Source organism: Neopelma chrysocephalum, unplaced genomic scaffold (genome assembly GCF_003984885.1).
Source record: "Neopelma chrysocephalum unplaced genomic scaffold, ASM398488v2 Primary Assembly neopelma1_100, whole genome shotgun sequence".
NCBI classification, from domain to species: Eukaryota; Metazoa; Chordata; class Aves; order Passeriformes; family Pipridae; genus Neopelma; species Neopelma chrysocephalum.
In genome coordinates this window covers 3,189,014-3,215,378 of record NW_020897763.1, presented here as the reverse complement: position 1 = coordinate 3,215,378, position 26,365 = coordinate 3,189,014, and the positions used below count along the sequence as shown (strand labels likewise).

The 26,365-nt window shown below is 59.9% G+C and overlaps 1 protein-coding gene across 2 annotated transcripts; it reads left to right on the top strand.

Moving 5' to 3' along the window:
- The first annotated feature begins 1,424 nt into the window (after window positions 1-1,424).
- Window positions 1,425-25,469, top strand: PRELP (proline and arginine rich end leucine rich repeat protein). Of its 2 annotated transcripts, none has more exons than XM_027695181.1 (3): window positions 1,425-1,448; window positions 22,574-23,525; window positions 25,143-25,469. In XM_027695181.1, the coding sequence occupies exons 2-3, from the start codon at window positions 22,589-22,591 to the stop codon at window positions 25,319-25,321; spliced, it is 1,116 nt and encodes a 371-aa protein (XP_027550982.1). In that variant the 5' UTR covers window positions 1,425-1,448; window positions 22,574-22,588; the 3' UTR covers window positions 25,322-25,469. The 2 variants fall into 2 exon arrangements, with proteins under 2 accessions (XP_027550982.1, XP_027550981.1); XM_027695180.1 differs by lacking the exon at window positions 1,425-1,448 and adding an exon at window positions 16,503-16,775.
- The last annotated feature ends 896 nt before the right edge of the window (window positions 25,470-26,365 follow it).

Here is a 26,365-nt window from a genome sequence, read left to right as displayed (position 1 = left end):
GGCGGCTCCGGGAGGAGGCGGCCGCCCCTATATGCGATCCCATACCGCTCCCGGCTCCTGCACACACATTTCCGCCGCTGTGTGGAGCGGGAACGTGTGTCTCCAGAGCGGCGCTGGGATTAACGGGCTGCAAGGAACAGGGCAGCTCCCACCGCCTCATCCCTGTCCCTGCCGGCAGCGGGTGCAGCCCCGGCGCTGCCGAGCCCGGAGCCGGCTTCGCTCCGGCGGCTCCTCCGAAACATCCCATCCCAAAGCAATTTTCCAACAAGCCTCCGCTTGCAGGGAGTCTGACCTTTTCATTAATAAATCAGCTGTGTTATTGAAACGCATGAATAATGCATGATCACACCCAGCACTGCGCTGAGCTCTGTGTGTAAAATGTAATTAATCCTCTCTCCCGTAACACCCCCGAGGGCCGGGGATGGATGGGGATGGTGCCAGCGGCGCCCGGCGATGTTCCGGGGCATCTCCGTCCCAGCAACACATCCCGGTCACCCTGAGGGGGGTTCCCTCTAGGAATTTTTTTTCCCTGCTTTTTAATCTGGGTGTTTTAAAGAGGAAAATTTCCCTTTGCTGCGGAGCTGCTGGAGGAACCCCCGGCAGGATCCTTTCCCCGAGCATTTCCTCTGGGAAATAACATCGGCTTTTGCTTTCCCCGACCTTTTCCTGCTGTGGGTGTTAATAACGTGAAATCCTGAGTAAATGTCTCCATTCAGGTGTGTTTAACAGGAACCCGTGAGCAAACACTGTCACCGCTGGTGCGATCTCCAGGAGACCCCCGGGCGTTTGAATGGGATTCAGCCCCGAAAATGGCCTTGATCCCAGCGGGGTTTCTTCCCTCCAGCTGCCACTCGGGAGGGGTGGGAAAGCGTTTCCTTGTTTTTAAACTCAATAAAAGTTTGACCCGGTGGATGGTGCCGGGCACGGCGTTGCTTTGACCCCGCGGGGGCTGTTTGCTCCCTGCCCACCGCTCCTCTCGCTCCCGGGGGACACGGAGGGGGGTTTTTCCAGCAGCTGCCTTGGCGCTGCCCCCCAAAATCCATCAACGGGGGGGGGGGGGGTCGCAGGGAAAACCGCAGCAGCGCGGGGTTAATTAGCGAGCAGCATAACGAGGTCTGGTAATAATTACACGCACCCTCGGCCAGGAAGCAGCTGCCGAGTGACGTGGCCGGTGCATGGGGGGTCCCCCCGCCCTCCGGCAGCCCCCCGGCTCAGCACCCGCATCCCGCGGGGCCAGCACCCACCGCCGCGCTCCGCGGGGCCGTGGGGCGGGTGGGAGGGGGTGGGCGGGCAGGGAACGTGTAGCTGGAGCCGGGGGGCTGCGTGGGGGGGGACCCCAGCTTCGGGGGGCTGCGGGGACCCCCGGCCCCAGCTCTGCCGGGGCTCTGCGCGGTGCCGGAGGTGGGAAGCAGCCGCCGCACTCTCCCTCTAGTGGACACGGCCCGTGGGTGAGTGGGTGAAAGTGGGGGCCCCCACTCGCCTCCCCGCTCCGGGTGCTCCCGGGAGTGATGCGCCGCGGGATTTTTGGCCGCCCCCATCCCTGCTCTGGGCTGTGGAAGGATGGGGCCTCTTCACACGCAGCTGTCGCTGCGGGGAGAAAGAATCCCGGGACCATTTAGGTTGGAAAACACCTCTAAGATCATCGGTCCAACCATTAGGAAGGGATGTGGGTGTCGCGGGGATCACTCGGGGGCGCCGGGGTGGGTTTTGGGGCGGGTGTGAGCTGGCACCGGTCCCATTGATCCAGGGAAAGCTCTGCCCGCTCCCAGCAGCCCCGGAGCCCCCGGTCGCTGCCTCCCCCCCCCCCCCCCCCCTCCCGGAGCACGCAGCGGGTCAGGGAATGTGCTGGAAAATAAACACGTTTCCGTAGAGCTCCACATGCACAAATGTTGCCCTTGGCCCCACGCGCGGGGCGGCCGCTCCGGCTGAAGGGGCTTTTTGTGGGGCAGCGGCTGCAGGACTCGTTTGAAATCTCCTTCCAGACTTCCCTTCCTGCCTTCCCTTCTCCCAGCCCCTCCCGGACACGGTCCAGGGGGATTTCCAGTGCTGCCCCTCATGGCTCTGGAGAACCCCCCTTGGCCGGGGGGGAGCCCAAACCCCTGCACTGCCAGTTCCTTCCCAGCTTTCCCCCCCTGGGCTCCCTCCCCCCTCCCTCCCGGCCCTCCCAATTAAACGTTTCCGAGCGAGGTTGTCTCTGAGCATCTGCAGCTTCAGAAATCCCAGCAGGTCTCCTCTGAGGAGCACTTTCAAAGGCTTCATCCACTCTCTGATCCCGAATCCACGCCGCTGCCGGGAGCTGCTGCAGCTCCAGGGTGGATGGAGGCAGCCAGTGGGACTGGGAACAGGGAGAGCCAGGGGATGGCACAGCCCAAGGCACTGCTGTCTCCAGGTTTTTAGGGAATGCCAGGTCAGGGTCAGCAAAGCTGCCACCTTCTCACGTGTGGCTGGAGCCCAGGGACAACCAGGATGGGCTGGAGCCAGCCCAGCATGGGAACATCCCGGCTTTTGCTCCAGTGGCTCCATAAGGAGTTTGATTCCTATGCCAGGACGGCTTGAACACCCCCAGCTTTCCCTGCAGGGCTGTATCAATATTAATTTCCAGTCCTGCATGAAACCCACTGAACCTGGTGGGACTTTTTCCAGAGCCAACGCTCAGGGGGGTGTGTGTGGAATGGTTCCTTGTTGGAAATGTCAGGGAAGTTGGTTGTGAAGCATCAGTGTTTTTCCTTGGAGGAAACCACTTCAACCATCCATCCATCCGTCCATCCATCCATCCCCCCCTCCATCCCACCATCCATCCATCCCCCCATCCATCACTCCAACCATCCATCCCACCATCCATCCATCCCACCATCCATCCATTGCCCCCCCAGCAGGCTCTGCTACCCCACGTGGGCAGGGGGGAGATGGATCCACGAGGAGAGGATGGAGATGAGTGGGATGCACGTGCTGGGTGCTGAGGATGGGTGAGGGGGCCGTGGGTGCCCGTGGCGTGGCCGTGGCCATGTCGCTGCAGCCGCCGGGGCTGCTGGCAGTGTCCAGGCTGCTGGCGAGACACAGCTGGATGGCTCTGCTTTTTTCCAGGCCTGTGTCTCAGTTTCTCTTCGTTTTATGTGTTTTTATTTCCTATTAAAAGCGCGCTGTCTCATTTCCTCCGTGAAAAACAAGGCCTTTTTCAGCGAGGTGAATTCCTCCAGCTCCAGCACAGCCCCGGCCTGCACCAAAAAATAAACAGGCTCTGGGGGACAGGCTGCCTTCACCCCTCTCCTCTCCTCTCCCTGCTCCTTGACCCTGCTGGGGGGATGCTGGATCCCCTCTCCAGGGGCAGATGGACTCAGACATCCCTCAGTCCAGCCCCGGTCATTGCTGGAGCCTCCCCTCCCCTTCCAGAACCTTCCTTGTTTGGTGGTGTCTAAAGGAGAAGGAAACAGCGACACCTTTCCAGGCTGTTCTGTCCCCTTGCCACGCTGGGAAGATGCTGGGAGCTGCAGGAAGGGGCCTGGAGCCCTCTCAGTGTCCCAGCACCCCCTAAGCAGGAGAGGCAGCTCCTGGGAGGCCACGGGAGCAGCTCCCGGAGCATCTGCCCCGGCTGGAAGCAGCGGCACAGATGCCTTCGGGATGAAAACACTTCCTCTGCCTCCACCTCCACCTGACATTTGGGAAAGCAGAGCCACGGAGCTCCCTGGAGCTCCCGGATTCTCTGAAGTGGAGCCATCCCAGAGGCGGCTCGAGGTCCGGGGGGCGGGAGGTGACGCTGGGCAGCGCTGGCTCCGGGACAGCCCGGGACAGGAGCCGCCCCCGCTGTTGCCCGGGGAACCGGCTGTTTATCCCGGACCGGACCTGGGCGGGATGTCTGGAGCCTGGGATGCAGCTGGGGACGGGCTCTGCGGGTGCTCTGAGCTGGTGGGTGCTCAACACCCTTTTCTGAAGGCTCTGATGGGCACCGTGGGCTGTGCCACCCGTGGGAGGGGGCTCTGGGCGAGGGGTGAAGGCTTTGTGCAGGGGCAGGGCTGAGCTGCCCGGGGCTGGAGCACATCCCGACCTCCTTCCCCGTACCCAAACACCCCAGGGTGATGCCATCGGGCTCATCCCCTCATGGGCTGCAGCTCAGCCCCCCCAGAGACCCCCAGGCCTGCAGATTTGGGGTTAATCTCCTTTTAGGCCACGCTGCAATTCAGCATCCCCCCATTGGGAACTGATAGCAGGTTTTTGGGGTGAGACTGTGGGAGGGTGATACCCCCCAGGGCACAGCTCTGCCCTCCTGGCTCTCTGCCCCTCTGGCTCTGCTCCAGCCCGTGGAAAACACGGTGATGGGCAGGGCCAGAGGGCAGCAGCTCCTGGGGAGGGTCCTGACAGTGGATTTTATGGTGCTGGCAGCTCAGCTCAGCTCAGCTGTCCCTCCACTTCCCCTTCCATCACAGCAAATGTGCAACATTGAAGTATCGGAGCCGAACTCCCCAAGGCAGAGAGACACAGAAGGATGTTTATTTTCCAGCCTGGAGCTATGGATTTATGATGAAATGTTGTTGCTTGTCAGGGTGGAAGGGCTGGCAGAGCTCTGTGGCTGCAGCTCCCAGCCCCGGAGCATTCCAGGACAGGGCAAGTGCCTCCTGGCAGCTCCTGCCTGTGCCCAGCTCCTGGGACTGCCCCTTGAGAAGGGAAAGAGAAAGGGAAGGCATGAGATGAGGCTGAGGAGTGTTGCTTTGAAAACTTCCTGTGGTTTCCTTTGGAGGCTGAAGGCCACAGGAACAAACTCCCAGCAGATGGGGCTTGGGGATGCTGGGAGAGAAGGGGCTAAGGAGGGGAGCAGGGGCTGGGAAGGGGGATGTGACCTGCCAGCAGGTCAGGCTGAGGTTGGAGACGTCCAAGGCAAGGCACATCAAACCCCTGACCCCGGGTCTTCCCAGGAGTGGGATGAGAAGCAGCCACTGAGGGCGGGTGATGGCGTTGGCTGGGAAGTCACAAATGGCCTGAGCTGGCACAGCTCAGCTCCTTCAGCCAGTGATTGCAGCCAGTTTCCAAGCTTGGGGGAACTGGTGAGGCACTGGGGGATGAACCAGGGAAGGTCCTCACCCCAGGCTGGGTGTTGGTGCTTTGCTGGGAGCTGGGGACAGGCGGGACAGCAGAGAACAGCCCCAGGTGAGGTTCGTGTCTTGCACGGAGCCTCCGTGTCGTGGCTGGCAGATGTTTGGGGTTCATGGGCTGGAATTCGCTGTGGAAATGTTTGCGTCTTCATCTGAGGATTTTCAGGGCTCTGCAAGTCAGGGAAGATGGAAAGTGCAGGTCTGGTGGTGGCCTGTGGGACCGGCTGTTTACTGGGCTCTGGGATGAGGGAGGAAATAACACACGCACAAAATCCTCCAAGGATGCAGAACTGGGAGGATTTGCAAATACCAGAGAGGACAGAGGGGTTAGAAAAATCGGCAGGAAACACAAAGGCCCAGTTTGGAAAACGCAAAGCAAATCCATCTGGAGGAGAACAGGGAATGGCAGCGGCGTGTCGGGAATGCTGTGGGAGATCCTCGGGCAAGGGGTTGGGGGGGTGTCTGCTCAGTGTCCCCCTCTTTGGGGAGGGGGCTGGAGGGGCTCAGAGGGGCTCTGACCCTAATCCCAGCTCATCCAGAGGGCTCAGCTCCCGGCTGAGGGAGCAGCCAGGTTTTTGGCAGTGCCTGTGGCTCAGGGAGCGCTGAGCCCTCCCTGGAGCTGCAGAGAGGTGCTGGCAGGAGCCCCTCGGGCTGACCCGGGGCTGTGCCACCCTTCCCTCTGCCCCACAAACCCAGCGGGGCTCAGCACCCCCCTCCCCAGCCCCTCGTGTGCTGCAGAGTCCCCAGTTCGTGTGCAGGAACCCCCTGGCCTGGGAGAGCCGGGGGGATGCTGGTGGTGGGGATGCTCTGGTGGCTTTTCCTGGACCATCCCCATCCATTTTGGCATCTCCAGGGATGTGTCCCCTTGCATGGGGTGGCCAAGGGTCAACGGGGTAAAGGGGGAAGCTTTAAGGGGGTCAGTGGGAACCTTTAAGGGGGTCAGTAGGAAGTTTTAAGGGGGTCACTGGGAGGCTCTAGGGGGGGGGGTCAGTGGGAAGCTTTAAGGGGATCAGTGGGAAGCTTTAGGGGGGCTGCAGGAGGATTAAAGGCAGGTTGACTGGCCCTTAATGGCTCTGCCATAAATTCCTTCTCGGAGCGCAGTGAAACCCCGGCGTTCCCAGAGCTCCCTTGCTTATTAAACAGCCTAATGAAGTGATTTGATTAAAGGCAGGGAAGTTGTTCTGCCTGCCCTGGTGCCTTGTAGCCACCTGGGAATATCCACGCTGGTGCTTGGGAGCTGCTGCTCCTCGATGACTCGGTGCTGCCTGTGTGGGGGTTGGTTGCCACGAGCGTTGTTTGTTTGTTACTTGAATTGCCACAGGCCTTGTTTGTCACTTGTGGGGAGCTCCAGGCAGGTGCCTGGATGCCAAGGTGCTGGGCTTCGAACCAGGGGTGCAGGAGCTCAGGGACAACGTGACTTTGTGGGAGATGAACTCCGGGTTTATCCCGTGGGAAATGCTGCAATTTGGGGGCCCGAGCTGCAACCACGGAGCGGGGAGGGATGGATGTTCCTGGGAAGAGCAGAGCAAGCCCTGGCTGGGAGGGTTCCTTGGATGGGAACTGGCACCCAGTGGGATGGGCAGCTGCTGCCAGGAGCTGCAATAATTAATAGCAATAATTAATAGCAACGGTATTAAAAAGAGCTGGTGAGAGAAGAGAGAAGAGCAGAGTCCAGGCTGCGGAGGGAGAGTGGGAAGGAGCAGAATGAGTAAGAGGCATAAGAAGAGAGGAGGCAATGTGACCTCTGCAGAAACACAAATTACTCAGCTCCTTCTGGCTGCATCAGAGATTTTCTGACTCACCAGCCCCGGGATTTAACCCCTGGCTCCCGGGCTGTGCTGGCAGACTGGAGGGATGCAGGGAGGCTGCTCCAGCTCCTGGTCCATGCAGGAGTGTGACAGGGGCTGCCAGGTGTCCCCCAGCCCTTGGAGGTGAGGAAGGGTCCCAGGCTTTGGAGGGCACGGTGGGTTTTTATGGGGACCCAGGAGTGAAGAGCTGGAGGGATGAGATCCCTCCCTTCCAGCCACCTGCAGCATCGGATCCCAAATCCTACCAAGGTGCCTTGCTCGCCCCCTCTCCTCCCTCCCCACATCCTCGGGAGGTGGATAAGTCCAGTGGGTGACCAAGAGGCTGTTGGGGGCTCTGCATTCCCAGATTCTCCATGAAAACTCAAAAAAATCCTGTTTAACCCCGCCCCAGCTTCACCTTCCACATCCCCATCCCCACTGGGGATGGAGGGCTCAGCTGCAGCCTCCAGACACCTCCATCCTTCCCTGCTCTCCCTCCTCCAAGGGGTTAAACTCTCCCAGGCTCGGGGTTGTCCTCTGACACCCGTCTGGGGGAATAATTGGGAATAATTGGAAGCAGGTTGCTGCTGAGTGGAGCTACTTGGTTGGAGAGTGTCTGAGCTGCTGCTCAGTGAACCTGGAATGACGGGAAAGAGCCCGAGATGCTGGTGGACATTGGATCCAACCACCCCTGTTCCAAGGGCAGGTCCCGAGGGACACCAGTGTCAGGAACTCGCTGCTCCCTCTCACCCCAGATCACCTGGAAGAAGCAGGAGAGGAAAGAGGAGAAGGATATTCCAGCAAAGGAGGGGAAGCAGGAGTCAGGAGGCAGCATGAAGGCTGTGCCCAGGGAGCAGTGCCAGGGAATGGCTGGAAAGGGCTGGGGGCAGATGGGCAGTAAGGGATGGAGCTCGGAGAGGTGGAAAATATGGGAGGAGTTTGATTTATTTGCTGTGTCCCTTCATCTCCTTTCCTTCCATTTTCCATCACGGCTTGTCAAGAGTTTACCTTGAGCCTGTGCAGGGACTGGACCAGCTCCACACAGAGGCTGGAGCAAAACCATCCCCAAAACAAACCTGGAGCCCGACCTGGGCTGGGATGGACAATCCAGAGTCGGGGCTCTGGGCTTTGTTTAGACCGAGCTGGGATTTTCACCAGGGCAACTTCCAATCTGCGATTTCCTGCTCTGCCAGGAGGGGCAGAAACCCCGTCAGAGCAGCCTCTGTGTCCTGCCTTTTCCATTCCTGGGCATTGGATGATCTCTGAGAGAGGAGAGTGACTGGAGCTGGACAGGACTTGGGGTTTCAGTTTCACTGGAAAGGCCCCATATTCTGCCTTTTTTTTCCACTCCAGAATAATACAAAAACAAAATCAAGACATTTCCTGTGAAACAGAACCATTGGAAAAATCTCTTTTGGAGTTGAAGGCAACATTTATTTTTTTTTTAATACAATCAAAACATTTCAATCCTATTTTTACCTTCAGCAAAGTCCTTAATGGGAAATGGAGGCTGTTTTTAGGGATGAGATTTCACCCACACTGGATGGTCTTTGCAGCACTTGGCTCCCTGGGGGGGGGAGCTGGGGGGGTCTCGGGGTGCTTGGCCAAATTCTCTCCCCCTGAAGGTGCTGCCCCATTTCCAGGGGTTGAATAAAGGGAATTGGGGGATATTATCCAGCGTCTCTTCCCGCTTTCCCAGTGAGCCCCAGCATTCCAGACCTGAAGGGGACACTGCTGGAGCTGCTGCTCCCATGCAGGAGGGGCTGAACCCCCATCCAGGGGAAACTGGGGGCTCCCTCCCCAATGGCTGAGCAGGCTCCTCTCCACCCCTTTGCACGAGGGAGCCTCAAATATTTGGGTGATGAGCAGCCAGACAAAGGCAGGGGAAGGGCTGGGGGATGAGTCCATGGTCTGGAGGATTCCCAGCTCTGCCCAGCCTGGGGATGATCCCAGGTTGTTACAGCCCTGCTCTCTGCCGAGGTGGAAGGGAAGTGTTTATGGGGAGAGGGGTGTGAGGATACAGCCCTTGGAGGACCTCCTGGAATAGTTTGGGAAATCCAACACTTCCCTGCTCCAGCGGTGACCCGTGTGCAGGGCCTGTGAGGAGGAGTTAACTCTTCCCTGCACACGCTGTGCATCCTGCTCCAGGGGAGGGGAGAGGGCTGGGAGACCCCCTGGGCAGGCTGGATGCTTGGGAATGACCAGTGGGAGAGGGAAATAACCCGGCTCGGAGGGGGGGTCAGAAGAGAAGGGGGGAAAACCCCACCTGGTGTTTCCGGAGGCGGGAAGAGAACATTTCCCGTGGGATCTTTGTTCCTTGAAGGAGGTTGAGGTGAGAAAATGGAGCATTTGGCTCCAAAGGGGAAAGGAAGCCGGGCAGAGCTGGTGGGTTTTGGTTTTGTGGTGAGAGTGAGGGAGGCAGAAAGAGTTGGGGACAGGCCACTGCCCCCTGAGTAGCCCCAAAAGTGCTGCAAATGTGGGAGAAAGGGGGTAACTCGGCAGGAGGGCGATGTCCAAGGGCAGACCGGGGGGGCCTGAGGTTGTCCAGGTGTGGGAAAGCACAGCTGGAAGCTGGGTGGGGTGAGCTGGTGCCCAGGGCAGGGGCAGGACATGGCCAGACAGGATCTGGGGTGCAGGACCCGGGCGAGGAGCCGCGGAGGGACGGGAGCTCTGCAGGGTCTGGCACGAAGGCTGGGGAGAGATGGATGGAGGCAAAGCCCCTGGCAGCTCTTAGCAGCTAGAAAAATGAGCTGAATTTATAGCTGTAATATTTGGAGCCGTTGCTGGGGATCTCTGGGGCTCTGACAGGAGCCTGTTCTGCTCTCGCCGCTGCCAAGCGATGGAGTGTGAGACGCGATCCTGCAACGGAGATGATTCCCCAGCCCCGGCCTGTGCATCCATCATCCCGCCTGTGCATCCATCATCCCGCCTCCCTCCGGCCCCTCTGTGCTCCCTGGCTTTGTCTGGAATGCTTTTGGGGGTGCCTGTCCCCAGGCTGGGGTTTTCCAAGGGACAGCTGGGCGGGCAGGTGGCTCTGGTGGCCGAAGGCTCAGCGCTGTGTTTCCAGCAGGATAATAAGGGGTTGTTGTCCCCTGGCTGAGGAACCTTCTCCACTATTTTTCCCTCTTGTAGAGGAGGAAAATATTTATTAACAGTGAAGAGGCTCTCCCCCACCGTGCCTGCTCCAGTGGCTGGGGTGGGGCTGGTCACACCACGGAGATTGTTATCCCTGAATGGGAGCATCCCAGTTAATTTTTCCAAAGGGAAGCAGCCCCAGGGAGGGCAGAGAGTCCCTGGGCTGTGCCTTCTCCCCGGTGGGGGCTGTGCTGATGGGTGTCCCCTGCCTGGGGAGCAGGGGGGACACCTCGTGCTCCCGAGGCAGCTGATGGCACACGAGGAACAGTCCAGCTGGCTCCGGCCTCTGGAGAGGAAAAATACTGGACCAGGAGGAGGAGGAGGAGAAAGCAAGGAGGAAGGCCAAGTCCAAAGGAGGACTAGACACAACTCAGGTGTTTCCACTGCAGGCAAATGTCTGGGCAGGGAAGCCCAGGCAGGGGAGGGAGGTGATGGAGCTGTTGGGCAGTGGGAGGGCTCGGGGGGCACCCCCTGGGCACCCCCTGGGCACCCCCTGCTCCCACCCCCAGGGGACAGCAGTGACAGGCAGATGTTCAGGCAGCTTGATGACCCTTTTTCTCCTGCATTCCAAATGCCTTTGGGACTGCCCAGGTCTTTGTCCCCATTGACTCCCGTCACCCCCATGTCCCCAGCCGGGGGGGAAAAGGCCTTCACATATTTTGTGATGGGTTTATTTAAAGCCCTGGGCCTCAGTGGCATCTTGTGGTGATGGCTCCCACCACTAATCGTGGGTTTGACTCGAAATATTCCCTTCCATGGTTTCTGGTGCCTTTCATTCGGGGTTTCACTGAATCACCCCCTTGTTCCTGCTCTAACCCACACTCATCCCACGGCTGAGGTGACACCAGCAACCTTCCACCCTCCAAAGTGCTGTCGTGGCTGGTACCCCCCCCTCCCTGCAGCCAGCTGGGGCTGAATCCAGGGATTCCTGGCTGGGAGGTGTTGGATGTTGCTCCCCAGGTGCCTGGGGAGGGTGTCAGGGGATCCCCCAGCTCCTGGCTGTGCTGGGGACAGGGCAGTGAAGCTGCTGCCTCGTGCTGAGGGAAACCAGCAGCCAGGAAAACCCCATTGCTCGGCTCCAAAATGTTTTGTTCCCGGTGTCCTGCTAAACCTGGCACCAAGAGGAGCTGGGTCAGTGACAGGTCAAACTCCTGGAGCTCCTGGGGAGCGGGGAGGGCACGTCCTCACTTCCCAAAGCGGCTGGAGCTGGATGTGCTGGAGCCTGGCAGCGACAGGATGGGTGCAGGAAACCTGCTCCTCGCTCCCAAATCTGTTCCCTGAGCACGTGCCTCAGTTCCCCCTTCTCTGATAGATGCTGGCAGATGCTGGAGGCAGGTTTGGAATCAGTGGATGGGATGTGATTCCCAACAAGCAGCAGCTCTCCTGGGGGAGGGGGTGAGTACCTGCTTCCTAGAGAACAACCCCACGGTGAAATACAAGCCCTGGGAGCTTCCTTGGGCTTGGAATCACCTTTTCTTTGCTTATTTAAAATATCAGCCCTAATATTCCACCAGCAGAGAACCAGGACTTCTCACTCCTGTGCTGAGCCCGGAGCTGCTCAGCTGAGGAATAATGGGGGACTGTGGTTTTGGGGGTGCAGGAAGCTGGTCTGGTTGTCACTGGGCTTTGCTGACCCCGAGTTTGGGGGCTACAGCCCACCCAGAAGTGGCAGGGGCCGTGCTGGGGGGACCCCAAAAAGGAGGGGACCCCAGGGGAAGGGCCCAGGGCCCCTGGTCGGTGTTGCTCAGCCCCCAGCACTGTGGCCATGAGCTGAGGTAGTTGGCCCCACTGCCAAGAGCTAATAAGTGGCTGCTGAGCCTCACAGGGGAAAAAAAAAAAGAAAAAAAAGGAAAAAAAATAGGGGTTTTGGACTTCTCTCCCTCAGAGAAATGAGTCGGATGATTTAATCCGCGAGAAATGTGAGGTTTGCTGTGCTCTGCATCCCCTCCCTGCGCTTAAAGCAGCCACGAGGACAGCGGGGAGGGTGGGAGGTGGGCTGGGAAGGGGCTGGGGGATGCAGGAGGGTGGAGGGGGCTCGGCAGAGTGAGTGGAGCTGGCGGCCACCCCACGGGCACCGCTGGGACAGGACCTGTCCTGCTGCCACCCCCCGAGGGACGGGCAGCAGGGAGGGGGGTCCCGTGTGCCCCGATATCAGTCCCCCACTGTGCTGGTCCCTGTCATGGAGAACTTCAACCTCCTCCCTTCTCTCAGCAGGGCCTGAGGCTCCTCCAGGCTGTCCCAGCAACGAGTTTGTTCGGACTCGGCCCTACTTGGAAAGGCTGCTCCTTCCCCATGGAGAGACCATTGCTCCCAGTTTAGCCTCTCTCCTGGGCAAACTGGGAGGATGGGGGTGATGGAGCGGGTCCTTCAGGCCGTGGAGGGGGCGCAGGGAACCCTCAGGGCTGGGATGTGAGCGCTCAGACTGGGGTGTGCGTGTGTCAGCCCAGCATTTTCCATTCCCTAACCCTTCCCTTCCATTCCCAAACCCTTCCCTGGCTCCGCAGGGCCTGGGCTCGGGCACCCGCCTCCTGGGGCTCTTCTCCAGGGAGCTCTGCCCGGACTTTTAACGACCAGAGCAGCAGCTGTGCTCCAAACAGGCTCATTTCTTGTTTTCCCTCTTCTCTGCAAACACCTGGCCTGGACAGGGATCAGCTCCTCCTCGGCTGCGTTTCCCACCCGGGAGCCAGAGCAGCTCGTTCTGTCCAGCCTGGCCCTGTCCCTGTCCATCTGTGCTGGGGAAGCTGCACGTCCTCAGTTCAGGCACTGGGAGTGCTCAGGGATGGAGGGAGAGCCCAGGCCATGCCTGGGAAGAAGGGATGGCTACCTGGGAAGAGCAGACCCGCACGGAAGGGATGCAGGCTGCCTCCTCCTCCTCCTCTTGCTCCCTCCCTCTGTGCTGGGATCCCTGTGCTGGGGTGGCCAAAGGGACACGAGGTCCCAGGTGAATTCCCACATCCTTTGGGCTGGGGCTGCTTTGCTCAAGGGCGGCTTCAGCACCTTCCACACGTCCCCTCAGTGGCCACACTCAGGGACCACATTCCCAGGTGCTTTCCAGGTGTGGAAACGGGTGCGTGGAGCTGTGCCCCTGCCCCACGTGGAGCTGTGCCCCTGCCCCACACGCAGCCAGAGGGGGAGAAAGCCCCTCACGCATCCTCTCGGCCACGTGAGACGGGATCTGTGCATTACAGACCGAAATACTTTTCCCCTTCGCTCACTTCCCCCCGCAGAGCTTTGCCCGGAGCCAAGAGTTTCTCCCGGGCTCCCGGTGACGCTCTCCCAGCTCTGGCTCTGGCGTGTGGAGGCTGCTGTTGAGCTCCCTCCGGGGTGGAGGGGCCGCAGGCACGGGCAGGAGCCTGTCCCCGGCTCCTGCTGAGCTTTGGGGGAAGCTGAGTTGGATTTTCCAGCCCGGTGGCCACCCGGCACCAGCGGCAACACCCTGCAGAGCCCCGGGCAGGGCAGCACAGCACCTTCCCACCGCAGTCCTGGGGGACTGGGGCCGTCCCAAACTGACAGACAATATTCTGGGGGGATCCCTGGACTCCTCTTCTCCCTGCCCAGTGGCCCCTTCCCACGGAGAGCTCGGTGGCTCGCGAAGTTTTGCTGCCAAACACCCGAAATTTGACATTTTGCACGGAGCAGATGCTGCTGCGGTCGAGTGGCCTCGGGGCCAGCTCAACTTTCCTCCTGCTGCCTTTTTTTTTTTTTTTCTTTTTTGCCCTTTCTGAAATGAAATTTTTTAGCTCTCTGAAGGGAGGTTTAAGATCTGGCTTTAGAAAGATCTGTAAATCATCTGTGTTTGTGCAGCACCGAGCGCAGGGGAGGCTCGGCTCGGGATGGGGTGGTTGGTGCCGGGATAACACGGAGAATAATCATCTCCCTCGGGCCAAATAAACATTTTAAGCCGCTCCTGAGAGGAGTCCAGGCTGTGGTGTGGGGAAGGCAAGCGTGGCTTGAGGACAGACCTTTGCTCTGGAAATTCCCCTTCTTGGAACCCTTGGGGCTGGGCCCGGCAGCTCTTGGCACACTGTGGTGTTCCCTGGGCTGGGATTGACAACTCGTGGTGTGCTGGGGTGTCCCCCTGGGTGGGACCACCAGTCTTGGCGTGCTGTGGTGTCCCCGGGGCTGTCCCCTGCATGTGGGAGATCCAGGAGATGAGGTTCAGGATGGGACCAGTTCCCAGGAAAGGGGATGCTTATTTTAACCACACCTGGCAGGAGCCACTCCCACCGTGACACGGTGCAGGAGGGTCTGGGGAGGGTGGGGAGGATGAAGGTGTTTGCTGTTTCCCAGCTGGACATTATGGAGACACTGGTTATAATGGGGATTTTTTTGCTCACATCATCCCCTTAAACCCTCTGCTGCCTCTTGTCCACATTTCCTCCTTTGGGATGTGGGTGTGGCTGCTGTCACCTCCCTGCTGGCACAGCTGGAGTGACCAGGGTACTGCTGAGTGCTGGAAGCTCCCTGTTCCTGGTGGGCTGATGGGACACAGCCCCCGGGCTCGCTGGGGACCACATTCACCCACTCCAGGCTGCCCCTCGTGTTGTCCTTGGTCAGACCAGCCATTTCCTCTTGTCCTGGCTCTGTCTCCTGCTGCTTTCACACTCAAACATTTCCTCTCCCACCTCTGCCAGGCCAAAGTGGTGTTTCTGTTACAAACCCCTGCAGAACAGACTGGGAAAGGGGATAAACCAAAGGGATGTGGCAATCAGGAGACCAGGGATGGCCGGGATGCTGCCCCAAGCCAACCAAAGCCACGAGAGCAGGTTTGCCCCCCTCCACCACCCCCTTTGCCTGCAAGAGCAGGGCCAGCTTTTGCTCCAGACGTGGAATAAACGGAGCGTGTGGTGCCCAGAGCCACGTCCGAGGCTGCGGCCTCGGGGGTTTGAAAAATGTGAAAGGACGCCTTTGAAGGTGGATTCGAAACTTGGACACGGGCAGAAATTCCTGCAGGGAGAAAATTCAACAAACACAGTCCCTTGGCTGCGAGAGCAGCGTTTGCAGTCACCAGCACTGCCGAAGGTTTCGGTGCCTCACCAACCACCAGGAGCTGTGGGAACAGCTTCACACGGTGGAGAAGGGCTGGGATGTGACACCTTTCTGTGTCTGGCACTGCTGGGTGACTTCTGGGCAAACAACTGCCCCATTTGGTGCCTCAGTCTCCCCCTCCCAGTGCCCAGCTGAGTGGCTGTTAGTTAGCAGGGAAAAGCCCAACCAAACAAGGAACACGTCCCCGTGGATTTGGGGACTTATGACCAGTTTTTAAAGCAACTGGCATCATTCTCCAGCAGCAGATCCTTCAAACAGCATCTCCTTTCCCTATTGATTCTGGGCCCCCTCCAGCTGGCAAACACGTGTCTCCAGCTCGACTCTTTGTTTAAACACCATCAAATACCCCTGGGGGTTCTCTCCATCCCTTTTCCTGGCTTCCAGTGGAGCTACATGCTGGATTTTAGGATCCAAGTGCCCCAGCTCGCTGCAGGGGAGGGCTGTGCCCTTGGATCATCCCAACTGGCAGTTGTAGAGCAGCACCCACCAGAAATCCTCCAGTTTTGGGGTAAGGGGAGGGGTCCCATGTTGGGAATAAATATATTTAAGTGTTGTAGGGAGCCCAAGGCAAAATGGGGGAGTCCAGCTGGTGGGAATTTTGGGGGAGCTCTGATTTTTGGCCATTAGCCACCCTGAACCAAGTGTGGAAGTGCAGGATCAGCCTGGATGGCTGCCAGCCCCTGGCAGGGCTGGGACTGGGATTTCAACGAGCCAGAGCAGCTCAGGTTTCCTGAGCCCTGCTGCAGATGGGCTTGGCTGGAGAGAGGATGATTGGTGGGGAGGAAGGGGACCCCTGAGCCCCACATTCCAGGGGTGCTGGGATGGGGGTGATTCCCATGGTTGCTGTGCCCCCCCTGGACTTCTCCCCCTGCCTGGGCTGCATCTCAGAGCTGTGAATATGCAACAGGTCATGGTTTCCTCGGAGCTCCTTGAAGCAAAAATGTCCCCCCTGAGCCCCCCAATGCACAGTGATTTTCCAGCCAGGACCTGGCTGACTTTCCCTGCCAATCCCAGTGTCCCTGTGCCCACCAACCCTCACTGGTGGCATCGCTGTGACTCCCCCCTTCTCTTTATTAAGCGCCATCAGGATTTAAATTAAAACTTATCACCAACTGGGAGCAAATGAACCCCTCCATCGCGTTTTACAGGATCCATCTGCCAGGGAGGAGAGGGGACCCCGGAGGGCCGGTTCTCCTCAGCAGAGGTTTGGGGGCAGCTTTAAGTCACCCTGGGGGTGCCACGGGCGGGACACGGGGGCCGGTGCTCCGCTGGAACGCGCCATCCCAAACACACGCTGCTGGAAACCGCGGCAAGGGAAGGGCTTATTTTAAATTATTAATTGGCTTTGTTTTTAAACACGGGCTGGGAGCAGCCTCCGCAGCAGAAGGAATTGTTCCCGAGCGCCAGCCCTCCGGCGGGCCGGCCGTGTGTGCGCGCCGAGCCCGCCGCGCTTGGCTGCCAGAGAAAGACGTGATTGTTGTCATCGAGCCTCCGTCCCGGCCCTCCCAGCCCTCCCAGCCCTCCCAGCCCTCCGCCCCCCGCGCTCCCACCGCCCTCGGCTCCCAGGAACAAAACCCCCGCGCTCGGGCCGGGCTCGCTCGTGGCGGAGCAGAGAGGAGGAGGAGGAGGTGGAGGAGGAGGAGGAGGAGGAGGGAGACAGCCAGAGAGAGACTTGTCTTGGGGATTAATAAGAGGCAGGAGGAGGGAGAGGTGCACACAGGTAAGCTGTGGGCAGGTGTTTTCCCCCAGGCTCTTCTCACCTTGCCCGAGCCTCCGACCCAGGACTCTGCGCTGGTCCACGATGCTCCTGCCCTCTCCAGCCTCCCTTGCATCCACAGCAGCATCTGTTCTTCCCTTTTTCTCCTCTGCTCTTGTTGGTTTTTCTGTTCTGCACCAGTTGGAGTCTTTGTTCTCTCCCTCTGCTCTGGTTGTAGGACTTTTTCTCGGTGTGGGGCAGTTTGGGGTGGAGGGGGGGGGGACTGGGGGCTGCAGAGTCCCACGGAGGTCCCCGTGTGACAGAGTTGCAGTTACTGCCAGGAGGTTTTTGAGAGAGGGGGTGAGGACCCCTTTGTGTGTCCCCCACACCGACCTGAGCTCTCACACACTCACAACCCCCCGCACGTTTCCCTCGGGCTCTGCAGCCAGGCTGGGGGTGCTGGGGGGCTGCACAGCCCGAGCTGGGGGTACCCGGGGGGCTGCACAGCCCGAGCCGTGCCCAGAACTGTCCCCTGCCTTGGGAAGCAGGAGGGAAAACATGCAAGGATTGGTGTGGGGCGGGGGGAGGCTGAGAGGAGAACGGACACCTCGGGAGCCAGGACTGCTTCCAAGAGCCTCCGGGAGCATCGGGACACCTTGTGCACGATCTGAGGACACGGCCGGGGCTTGGGGGGCTGCGGGGTCCTGCTCCCGTGGGAGGGGGGCTGCGCCGGGGTGGGGAGAACCAACAAGCTGGTTTTCTGCCCAAAATGTAGGTGGTAAAGCCCTTCTTTCCTGCCTGGATCACACACAGCATTCTCAGGGCACGTAATCCCACTTTTCCTCGTGGAGACGGGAGCCAGCTCAGCTCCAGGCGGGAGGAGAGGGGCAGCCCCCACCCTGCACCCCCCGGGGGTCCCGTTTGGAGCCGACTCTTTGTCTCCGCTCCGGCAGGAGCCGATGGGAGGAAGCAACAGGGCAGTGATGTTCGCTGAAATCCTGGGAAAAGGGTTTTATTGCTTGGAAGAGATTCATCCCAAACCTGTCCTTTCCCCGCCTGTTTGAGAAGTTTAGAAAAAGCATCTACAAGGCAAAACATGGAAATTCATCCCCTTGGCACTGAAGGCGAAGCATGAGGGCTTGGAAACCTTCCTGGGATCGTGCGATCCCGGCCCTGCCTTATGTGGTGCTCAGCCGGCGGCATCCCAGAGCCGCCTCCCGGGACAGCGCGGGGCAGGAATGTCGGGTGTCCCTGCGCCCCGGGGAAGGAGGGGCGAGAGGTTGAGAGTTTCCACCTGGGAAGAGATAAAAGCGCAGCCGTGGGAGGTTTCCTCTGCCCTGGAAGAGGCTGGAGGGGAGGGATGAGGTGTCAGAGCAGTTTCCCACCCTGAGGGGAAGCGGAGCGGGGCGAGGTGGCTGTCGGGGGGGAGCGGGGCGTGTGTGGGGTCCGCGCTGCCGGCGCTTTGGCAGCATCTTCTCCCCTGGTTTGCTTTAGTCTGTGTCCAGCCGGTCCCGCCGTGTGTGGCAGAGGGATGCGCGGGCAGGCTGAGCCGGGAGCAGCGCTGGGAAGGGTCGGGACACGCAGGGAGGGAGGAGGAGAGGGAGGAATTGCTGACACGGGGAAGGCAGCGGGAAAGGTGTTCCCTGCCAGGGCTGCCTTCCCACGGACCCTGCGGCGGGAGGAGGTGGTTGGAGGGAGCAGAGAACGGGATGAGCCTTTCGCAACGGGTCTGGTGACTGTGGTACAGTGAGGAAACGCTCCTGGCAAGCAGGAGCCCCTCATTGTTGTCACCATGTCCTGCGGTCCTTGGCTGAGCCCAAAACTGCTGCAGAGCCCAGGAGCGTGTCCGAGCTGCTCCCTGGCAGGGTCTCCCGGGACACCCGTCCCTGCAGGACACGCACCATCCCTGCAGAAGGAATGCAGCAGGACCGAGCCACCGCCGCTGCCTCGGCCGTGTGCCGGCTCCAAAGAGGCTGCCCGTGGCTCCGCTGCTCCCTGGGAAAGGGCTGGGAAAGGGCGAGAACGGCGGGATGTTGCATCAGGGCTGTGCTTCCCCGGGGACCCTGGGGACGCCCGGGTGACAGCCTGGCTGCCCTCCCCTCGGAGGAGGACGGCCTTTTCCATGATTCCCAGCGCTTCAGAGCCGCTGGATAAAGGGCTCCCTGTTCGGTTGAGCTGATCAGACCCAGACTCTTGCAGCAGCACGGATGGGCTGTGGCTGTTGGACACGAGGGAAGCCAAGGAGGGAGGTTTTCTGGATCCTTTCGGTTATTTTTAGCTTGCCCTCCTTGTTCTGCTCCGGCGTGCAAGTTCCCAAGCTGGGTGGGGGCGTTTCTCTCAGCAGGGATGATGGAAATTCCCAGTGGGGAAGGTGTGAAGGGAGCTAACAATGGACTGGAAAGGGCCCTTGTTCCAGCCATCCAGGCTCTCCCAAAGTTAAAGCTCCCTTTACCCCTCCCAGCCCCTCCACAGGAGGGGGTCCTGGACAGCTGCTGCTCCAGCTGCTGTCAGAGCAGGGCAGGAGGCACCCAAAGGAGAGCACTGGGATTTCTGCCCGTGACAAATTCCCCCCCCTGCCCTTTCCACAGCTCCCTCTTGCCCCGTGGTGGTGGTTTCTGCCTGCCCTTGGCACCGGGCCTGGGGCTGGCAGCGAGCACTGCTGGGAGCTGCGGGTTACTGGGAGGCAGAGAAGATAAACTATTTGGAAAGCAAACACCAGTGGCATTTGGGGCTGGAATTTCCAGCTGTTGCGCCGATTTTTTTTTGTCAATTGTAATGGGATGAGCGAGGGAGCAGCTGCCTCTTTCTGGGAAAAGCCCCGGGCTGGGATCTGTTGGGTGCCTTGGTCTCGCACTCAGGCCAAGCTGGTCAGCACAGCCTGTGGCTCAGGAGGTGTCAGAACTGGTTTTGTCCATGAATTGTGCCTTTTCTCCACGCCAGGCAGTTGGTTTCCTGAATACATTCATTGCTTCATGACTTAACTTTATTCCAGTGGTGTGGATTCCTTGTGGATGGGCGGGATCTGAGCCGTCCCGTCCGTCGGGAGCGATGACAAAGGTCAAGTGGAGACGTTTGCAGAGCAGGGGCTGTGCTGGGGCTCTGACCCTGCCGTGGGCAGCTCCTGCAGAATCAGGGTGTGGGATTTGGAAGTTTGGCTTCTTGCTCTCACGCCAGTAAATTCAACTTGGATGGAGAACAGACTTCCAACTGTGCCGGGCCCAGGGAGAGCTGGCTTTGAACCTTCCAGCGTGGTGGAGGCAATTGTAAGGCCTGTGGTGGCCCCAGGCCTGTTGCATCCCTGTTATTCTGGAGGCAGGGCTCTCAGCTGGTTTCCTGCAGATTGCTTGGGAGTGGGTCCTGCTTTCCCCGGGCAGAGCTGTGGCTTTGCAGGGAGAGGCTGGTGGGGACCAGCAGAGAAGGGTGGTGGCAGTGCTGGCCCTGCCCAGTGCCACGGGCAGAGGGGCTGTGACAGTCCCCACGGGGATGTGGCAGCAGATAAAAGGGGCTGCATCTGCCTCCTGACATTTCCCTTCTGTGCTGACAAATGCCACAGGATGTGTCGCTCTCCAGCCTGGATTTCTGGCTCGGTGACTGCTCCTGCTCCGTGCCGAGTCCCTAAACATCTGCAGTGCTAAATCCTGCTGTGGAGGGGGATGGTGCAGGCTCAGCCAGCTCCTGACACCAACAGGGTCACAGCTCTGCCCTGTCCCTCACCCTCCCTGGGACATGGCTGGGTGGCCCAGGCTGAGCATCACTCCCCCAGCACCCGGATCACAGCCTGTCCCAGCTGGAATGTCATGTCCCATCTGGAATGTCCTGTCCCATCTGCCTCCTCACCTCTGGGTGAGGTGAGGGCCAAACCCAGAGCTCAGCCCTCGCTGCTCCCCCGGGCCTTGGGGGTGTCAGAATCCAGGTCTGAGTTTTGGAGCAGAGGCAAAATCCTATGGAATGGTCAGGGACAGGGTTGGCTGTGGCCGAGGAAGGAGCGGGATGTGAAGGAATGGGGAGGGCACATCCCCACATCCCTGTCATGAGCTGGCCCGTTCCCTGCAGCCAGACGCCGAATCTGGACTCTTGGAGACAGAGGCACGTCCATCCCCAGCAGGGACCTCCTGCAGCACGGCTGGGCTGAGGGTCTGGCAGCCCCCCCTGATCCTCCCTCCCCCCAGCGAGATGCCAGAGCCCTGATTGGAACCAGCCGGCCTGGGAGGAGTGTGGGGTTAAACAGAGCCAGATGGGAGCTGAGCAGGCAGCGAGGAGAGGAACAGGCTGGGCCTGGAGGGGGGGGCGAGAACAGGAGCTTTTCTTGGAGAAAGTCAATTACTCGGAGCCCCAGGAATGCGTGGGATCGCTTCAAAGGGAGCCGGGCTGGCAAAGGCAGCCCTGGGAGCAGTGGCACATCCCTGGGGAGGATGTGGACTCCACGTGGGAAGCTGTAGGCAAAGGGGGTTGGTGTGGCCCCAATCCTGACCCTACCCCTGGTCCCTGTGGCCACGATGGCAGTGAATCCCACTCTGCTGTGCTGCACGGGAAAGCTGGAAGAGCCTGATTTTGCTCCAAAATCGGCATCACCAGCTCCAGCATCACCAAAGGCTTCTCCCATCCCAGCAGCACTTGCTCCCACAGCAGACACCCCGTTTCCTCATCTTCCTTTGGCTCTCATCATCTTCCTCCCTCCCATCTCACCCCATTCTCTCTCCCACCCTTCCTGTGCCGAGCTCCTCCATCTGCCTGGCCCTGCATCCAGCTTGGCTCTGATCCTGCTGGGGTGACAAGTCCTGCCGGGAAGAGCCTGGCGAGCACCCCGAGGAATGTGCCCAGGAAACCCACCCCCAGCCTGGCCTGCTCCAGCTGGCCCTGGCGAGTGGGAGCATCCAGAGCACCTTCTGCACGGGGCTGTCTGGGGAGCTCATCTGCAACCAGCTGGATCCCTCCATCCTCCCAGGCATCAGCTGGAGAGCTCCCAGCCAGTCTGGCAGGGATGATCACTGCTGTTCCAGGCAGCAGCAGGGAGAGCAGAGAGAGGGGACAGGCAGCTCTGTGGGCTTGATAACGACCCAGAGAAGAGGGAGGGGTGACAAGGTGTTGGGCTGGTGTCCAGGAGAAACTCTGGCTCAGGGCACGCAGAGACCTTGTCTAGTCCCTCCCTATTCTACAGCATTTCTCCCCAAATAACCATCCCTGCAGTGGGACTGGAGGTGATGGATGGGTTATTTGGGCAGCACAGGGAGCTGTGGAGCCAAACACCTTCGGTGCTGCCCATGTGTAAACTTGCAAATGCCCTTTTTATCACTCAGCCTTGAGAAAGGGCTGAGCTGCCTCCCAGCCCGGTCCCTCAGCACAGGGCCATCCATCTCTGCTGCCCTGCTAACTGCTGCTGGCCTCCCGACACCAATCCACAGCCAATTTCCTACTGAATCATTGATTTGCTGGCTTAAGTGCAAAATTGAGCTTAATCCATCACGGCCTCTGAAGGGGCAAGCCATCCTTTGGGGAGGGGGGACGGTGCTGCCCTCCCAGGGGGGCACTGTGGGGGCTCTGTGGGGTGGTGCCGAGGGTGGCACGTGAAAAAAAACAACCCAAATCAAATTATAAAATCCAGCATTTTATCACCCACAGCATGAGGCTGAGCCAGAGAGAGGGACCTCAGTGACTCGTGCTCTGGAGGGGGGTTGGATTTGAAGATGACTTCCAAAGGGAGGGAGGGAAAAAAGCAGAGGAATTGGGGGTAAATTCCTGCCTGTCAGTGGCGGGGAGATGATGCAGCACCTAAATTGGGCTGGTTTTACATTTCTTAACCCATCTCTTGTTGCCTCCCTCAGGGAAACACCTGGACCATGAAGGTGGCCCTCAGGTTGCTTCTCCCACTCGTTCTCGTGCTGGTCTGGGGGGTGAGCGGGCAGCGGAGGAAACCCCCCCCCCAACCCCCCCCCCCCCCCCCCCCCCCCCCCGCGCCCGTGGAGCCCACGGAGCTGCCCCCGCCCCTGCCCCCGGGCCCCCCCTCCGTCTTCCCGGACTGCCCCCGGGAATGCTACTGCCCCCCGGACTTCCCGTCCGCCCTGTACTGCGACAGCCGCAACCTGCGCAAGGTGCCCGTCATCCCGCCCCGCATCCACTACCTCTACCTGCAGAACAACTTCATCGACGACCTGCCCGAGGAGTCCTTCAGGAACGCCACCGGCCTCAAATGGGTCAACCTCGACAACAACCGCATCCGGAAGGTGGACAGGCGGGTGCTGGAGAAGCTGGAAAACCTCATCTTCCTCTACATGGAGAAGAACCAGCTCAAGGAGGTGCCCGCCTTCCTGCCGCCCAACCTGGAGCAGCTGCGGCTGAGCAGGAACCAGATCTCCAAGATCCCCGCCGGGGTCTTCAACAAGCTGGAGAACCTGGTGCTGCTGGATCTGCACCACAACAAGCTGAGCGACGGGGTCTTCAACAAAAACACCTTCAAGGGACTCAAGAACCTCATGCAGCTCAACCTGGCCCACAACATCCTGAGGAAGATGCCCCCCGGGGTGCCCAGTGCCATCCACCAGCTCTTCCTGGACAGGAACAACATCGAGGACATCCCCAGTGACTACTTCAAGGAGTTCCCCAACCTGGCGTTCATCCGGCTCAACTACAACCAGATCTCTGACAAGGGGCTCCCCAAGGACTCCTTCAACCTCACCAACCTGCTGGTGCTGCACCTGGCCCACAACAAGCTCACCAACGTCCCCTTCATCAGCCCCAAGCTGGAGCACCTCTACCTGAACAACAACTCCATCGAGAGTGAGTTCCACTGGCTGTGCTGAGGTCTGGGGGGGGAGGATGGGCTCGAGGATGGGAAGTGTTTTGTTGGAGAGCTCGTTCTCACCCCGGGGGATGTGAACCCTGCAGATGGGGTGTAGTGGTGAGATGAGCTGGGAGCTCCAAGGTGAACAGGGAGTGATGGGGATGGCTCTGCATGAGGGGAAGGAGGAGCAGAGCTGAATTTCCCCTGGTGCTGCACAGGGCATTTTTTGGTTGGTTGTCATGGGCAGCTCTTCTTTGGGGCCACCTGGCCATCGAAACAGCCCCTTCCCCAGCAGGGCACAGAAATGGGGGGATTTTTAAAAGGAGAGTCTGTGCACATATTTTAGGAACAGATGCCAAACACACAGTCAAGATGGTTAGAAATAGCCCAGCTCAGCTCCTGAGCTGAGCCTGCAGGGAGGGAACAGGGAGAACAAGGCTGAGCTGGAGCTGCCTTGGCAGAGCAGCCGGGGCCTTTCACACCCTTCCAGGCACAGCTCTGCAATTCCATGGGAGAGGTGCTGGCCTGGAAACGTGTAAACAGAGCGAGCACAGATGAGCAGACAGAAATTCAGCATTCCCATTCAGCCTTCCAGGGCCTAAAGGGGCTCAGAGGGAGCTGGAGAGGGACTTTGGACAAGGGATGGAGGGACAGGACAAAGGGGAATGGCTTCCCACTGCCAGAGGGAGGGTTATGTGGCATATTGGGGAGAAATTGTTCCCTGTGAGGGTGGGGAGGCCCTGGCACAGGTTGCCCAGAGAAACTGTGGCTGCTCTATCCCTGGAATTGTCCAAGGCCAGGTTGGATGGGTCTTGGAGCAACCTGGTCTGGTGGGAAGGTGTCCCTGCCCATGACAGGGGAACTTTAAGGTCCCTTCCAACCCAAACTATTCCATGATTCTATGATTCCTGGTCTCTCCAGATGTTTTCTGCTATCAGAGGTGCTGTTTGGAAGCAAGGGCAGGATGCTGTGAAGAGTGTCTGGTTCAAATGCTGGTTAATCTGCATTTTACTCAAACACCACCAAAGTGGAGCTGGTGGGACCTTGGGCTGAAGGTGGTGACTCCTGCTGGCTTCACCCACACCAGCACCCAGGTTCTGCCACGACTTTCCACGGAGAGATGCCCCGTGCACACCATGTCCCAGCTTTTCCTTGCCTATTTTGCCCAGCCTTTGTAAGGTTTCAGCCCCTGGAGCCGGGTAATGACATAAGAATCCCTGGGTTTATTTTCCCTAACGTAGACCCCGGGGTGGGGAGGGACACGTGGAACTCCAGAAGCGAGCAACGAGCTGGGCACTGACGTTACCTCCAGCAGAGCAGGGATGGAGCAGCTCTCCTTGATGTTTCTGTGGAGGCTCAGGGCTGGCTCGGCAGGTTTCATGTGCCAAACGATCCCTTTTCTGTCTGCAATGACACCGCATCCCTCATGAACGCGACCTACTTCGGCTCTGATCAAAGGCAGGATCTTCGGGGAGAGGCTGGGGATTGTCCCTCTCGGCAGCAAAGCAAAACCCCCAGATGGGGTTCAACACGCAGGCAGGGAGGGGGGCTCCGGCGCCCTCTGTGCCTCCCTTCCCTCTAACCTGCCTCCCGCCCTCCCTCTCTCCCCGCAGAGATCAACGGGACGCAGATCTGCCCCACCTCGCTCGTGTCCATCCAGGACTTCTCCCCCTCCAACCTGGACGGTGTGCCCCGGCTCCGCTACCTGCGGCTGGACGGGAACCTCCTGAAGCCCCCCATCCCCTTGGACCTGATGATGTGTTTCCGCCTCCTGCAGTCCGTGGTGTTCTAGCCCTGCCCCTCCTGCCCCAGGACTCGGCTTTGCACAGAGACTTCACCCCCCCGGCGGTGTTTGACACGTGGGACCCCCTTTTGCCTCCCTCTCTGCCCCTGCTCTCCCCCTGCCTCCGTTCCTTTCCTTTCCCCCTTCCCTCCCCTGCGGTGGCCGTGGACACACGTGGCACGGGCACCCTTGGGGACCACTGTCTGCAGGACGGCACCGTGTCCCCGCAGCCCCCCCGGGCCACAGCATCAGCCCAGGGTGGCTGCCACGCTCAGCCCAGCTCCCTGCCTGGGGGTCCTGCCTTCTCTGCCCTCCCCCAGGCCGACCCCGGAGCTGGCTCCGTCTCTCCCTTTCCACCCGGCAGAGTTCCAGGAGGTTGGATTGGGCCCAAGCCAGGAGCATCTGCAGGTGGAGCTGCTGGACTCGGGTCACATCCCTGCTCTGGGTGGCTGCACCCAGAGAGCCCGTGGTGTCCTGGGGAACAGTCCCCTGGGGCAGAGGTGGAGCAGGGATGGCCTGGGCTGGTGTTTGGAGGTGCAGGATCCCAGTCAGGTGGGATCCATAGAGGTGGAGGGGGGCTGGATCTGTGGGACATCCCAGGGTGCCCGGGCAAGGGACACGCTCCTCTCACCTGGACCCTTCTGGGGGCTTTGGCTCGACATTGTTCTGGAGAACAAGGATCTAAATCCCTGGGGGACGTGTGGATTTGCCAGGACGGAGCAGGGAGGGTTTGGGGCCCCTGCAGTGGAGCTGGGCTCTGTGGTCACACCCTCCCCTCAGCCACCACCACACCCCCTCCTCTGCACAACCAGCCCCTTCCCAGCTTCCATCCCTCCACGGATTGATGCTGCTCCCCCAGCAGTGCTGAGCTCCATCCCAGCACCCCGCATCCTTCCCCCGATCCGGGGGGATTCAGGGCTCAGTGCCCTCCCCTCTGCAGGCACCACCCAACACCCCCAGGACCCCGATGCCAACACCCTGGGACCCCCAGAGCAGTGCCAGCAGGACACTTGTCCTTGTTTTTAGGGGCCAGATGCTGACACGGGTGTAAAC

What these genes read in the sequence shown, in the direction of transcription:
- PRELP (XM_027695181.1), top strand. Translation starts at nt 22,589, where the DNA reads ATGAAGGTGGCCCTCAGGTTGCTTCTCCCACTCGTTCTCGTGCTGGTC. An exon ending in GAACAACAACTCCATCGAGA is followed by an intron (nt 23,526 to 25,142) that starts GTGAGTTCCACT and finishes CTCTCCCCGCAG; the next exon opens with AGATCAACGGGACGCAGATC.